This window comes from Lactuca virosa, chromosome 9 (assembly GCF_052849685.1).
Source record: "Lactuca virosa cultivar CGN04683 chromosome 9, Lactuca_virosa_CGN04683_v6, whole genome shotgun sequence".
Lineage (NCBI taxonomy): Eukaryota > Viridiplantae > Streptophyta > Magnoliopsida > Asterales > Asteraceae > Lactuca > Lactuca virosa.
Window position 1 is genome coordinate 187,709,072 of NC_136434.1, and position 2,889 is coordinate 187,711,960.

Genomic DNA, 2,889 nt, shown 5'->3' on the forward strand with positions numbered 1-2,889 from the left:
CCATGAACCAAAAATGGACTTCATAACAAAACCCTAACTCAAACTAGTAAAAGAGATGGCAAGGTTAAGACTCTTTACCTCCTGAAGTTCTTTAAGATGAACTAGATGTAGGATCTAGAAGCTCAATAACATCCAAAACATTTTTAAGCTCAAGGACTACACTCTCAAGAGAATCTGGGAATTTTGGGACGATAAAAGACTATGGAGGCTGACTAGCGTAAGGTCCAAGCAACATAAAAGTATTTAAATAGGGGTCTGGCCCTAAAATTAGGGTTTTAGTCCCGAGCCACGTACGCCCCGCGAACTGCTTTGGTACGCCCCACGTACGTGGCGCATGCTCGCGACCAGCCTTCCCCCAGTACGCTAAGCGTACACCTATGTACTCCCAGCGTACGTAGGGCCTTTTAGCAAAGAAAAATTATTCAAGGGGGAAAAACTAATTACCTTAACTTCGATCGTTACACCTAACAAAAGCCACGTGTTGTTATTGGATATGTATGCTATATGTGGCATTTTGGGAAGCTTTCTAAGCTTTATGCTTATAGTTTGTGTGTATGGTCTTAGGTACTTCCAGTTCAAAAGGGAATGACCCAACGTGATGGAAGAACATCCTCCCCACATGATTTCCGAACTTGATATTTTTGTACTCTGATGTTTTGGAATATTTTAATGAACAATGACTTTTAATACAATCAATGAATGAAAATTAATGTTTTTAAATGAAGAAATTGGGCACTGTTTTTGGGTCGTTACAGCATGTAGCTGTTTTGGCATGTCGTCGTGTATTGATCTTTTAGCTTGTTGATTTAGGTGAGTTTTCTTACTATGCTATGCGTGGTAGTATGTGTCATTGTATGGTAGGATAGAGATATTATTGAGTTACGTATGTATGTGTAGATCTATTACACCATTGTATGGTATGTGTTTGTTTACACAATATGGTCATACGTTAATCTTGGAGTTGATTACAAGATCAACTTAAATGTTGTGAGTCTAGATACTCTTGTCTAATAGTTGATGACAAGATCAAATTAAGTGTTGTGAGTCTAGATACTTGTTGGGAATTATTGTTGCGTCATTTAGTGTTATTTTATTGTTTAATTATGTAAACGGGCTTGGGCTTGTCCACCCGTCATTTATTAGGGTTAGATTATTTAAGGTGCATGTATACACCATGTTTTAATAACTTTTTGCAATTATTCTTGTAACCCTAATCACGCCACTACAGTAGCAATTCTTAATCGAGTTCTTTTGAGGTTGTGGCTTTTTAATTATTCAGCATACTTTGAATCATTGTCATGTTCATATTCTTTAACTGTTTTGAATCTAATCGATCTTTAAAGGATTCATATGCTATCAATTGGTATCAGAGCAGGAGACTGTGTAATACATACGCATCTCTTCTGTTTAAGAGTCATTAGGGTTTCCGTTAATATTGGATCTAGTTTAACAGTCATCGTTGTATTCTTGACGCTATTTAGCAATCTCAATATTACCCTAAAACTGCTTCAGTTTTACAAGTCTGATTCTTAACATGTTTTATAGATCTTATCATCATGCAGCACGATGATTCTCACATCAACTCCTTCAATCTCTCGAGCAGCATTGGATCGACGACTAGGATCCCAATTCTCTTCCCCAACGAATATGAAGTTTGGGCGCGTCACTTAGAAGATTACATTCTTGGTCAAGAAGACAACATATACCTGATACGGGAGGCTATCACTATTGGACCGTTTGTTCACACTGAAAGCAAAAGAGTTATCAACACTCAAAATGACTACAACAAACTCCTTCTTGAAATTAAGGATGTTCCTCAAGATGAGAAGGAAAAACTGATTAGCAATGTTAAGGCATTGAGAATTATTCGATTTGCCTTGCAGGCTGACACTTTTCGTCTGGTTAGTTCATGTGACACAGCCAAAGCCATCTGGGATCGGCTTAAGGAACTCTACTCAACAGATGCGGATCTTGAGCACTCAACACAAACTCTCTTGCTTTCAGAGTTTGGTGCTTTTACACAGAAGTATGAAGAGAGTTTGAGTCAAACTTTCAATCGTTACAATCATGTTTTAAGCAGAATGACAAAACATGGCATTGGACGTGAATTAATCGAACAAAAAGTCACGTTTATGAATGGACTTCGATCAGCGTGGAAGGTTGTGGTGTCTACAGTTAAGGCACATGAGCAGTTCAAGAACTATACACTAGCCAAGCTTGTTGGTATCCTGAAGTCACATGAAGATGAAGTGACTAAATAAGCGAAAGTAGTCCCTGGGATGGGATCATTGGCCCTTGTCGCGAAGGGTAAGAACGTAGCTGAAGAGGATGATTAATATTTTGAGCTTTCTGATTGTGAATTGTCTAACAAAGAGTTTACAATGATGGTGTCGAATCCAAAGAAGTTCGCAAAGAAGAACTTCAACCGGAACAAGAACCAAAACTGGCAGGGCAGTTATAGCTCTGAAAAGGTGAAAGAGGAAAATGTGAATGGTTCGTAGAAGGATGAAGACAAGAAAGAGAAGAAGCTCATGGGTGACTCCGGCTATGATTGCAACTATTTCCATGGCAAAAATCATTTAGCAAAGGAGTGTATGATGCGAAGATTGAATGAGAAGAAAGAGGGAGAAGATGATGAAGCTTACCATCTACGAAAGCTTGAAGAAATCAAGAAGAAAAAGAATGCAGATAACACTATGCCTGCTTTGATTGTGCAGGGAAAAGAAGCCGATGATGAATTTGGCAGAGTGGAAGTCTAGTCCACGAATTCTGAAGATGAGGAGGTTCGCAGGCCAACTCATGGGAAAAGCTTCGTTGCGAAAGAGGAGGATTCGCACTTTGGAGTAAGATGCTTTGTGGTGACGAATGATGTGTCACAGATGCGAGGAT

The 2,889-nt window shown here is 39.0% G+C and overlaps 1 protein-coding gene across 1 annotated transcript; it reads left to right on the top strand.

Moving 5' to 3' along the window:
* The first annotated feature begins 1,556 nt into the window (after positions 1-1,556).
* On the top strand, positions 1,557-2,261 carry LOC145140117 (uncharacterized). Its single transcript, XM_079073713.1, has one exon. It carries the CDS (start codon positions 1,557-1,559, stop codon positions 2,259-2,261), a length of 705 nt encoding a protein of 234 aa, XP_078929839.1.
* Positions 2,262-2,889: the final 628 nt, after the last annotated feature.

Coding starts and splice junctions, on each gene's coding strand:
- LOC145140117 (XM_079073713.1), top strand. CDS start 1,557: ATGCAGCACGATGATTCTCACATCAACTCCTTCAATCTCTCGAGCAGC.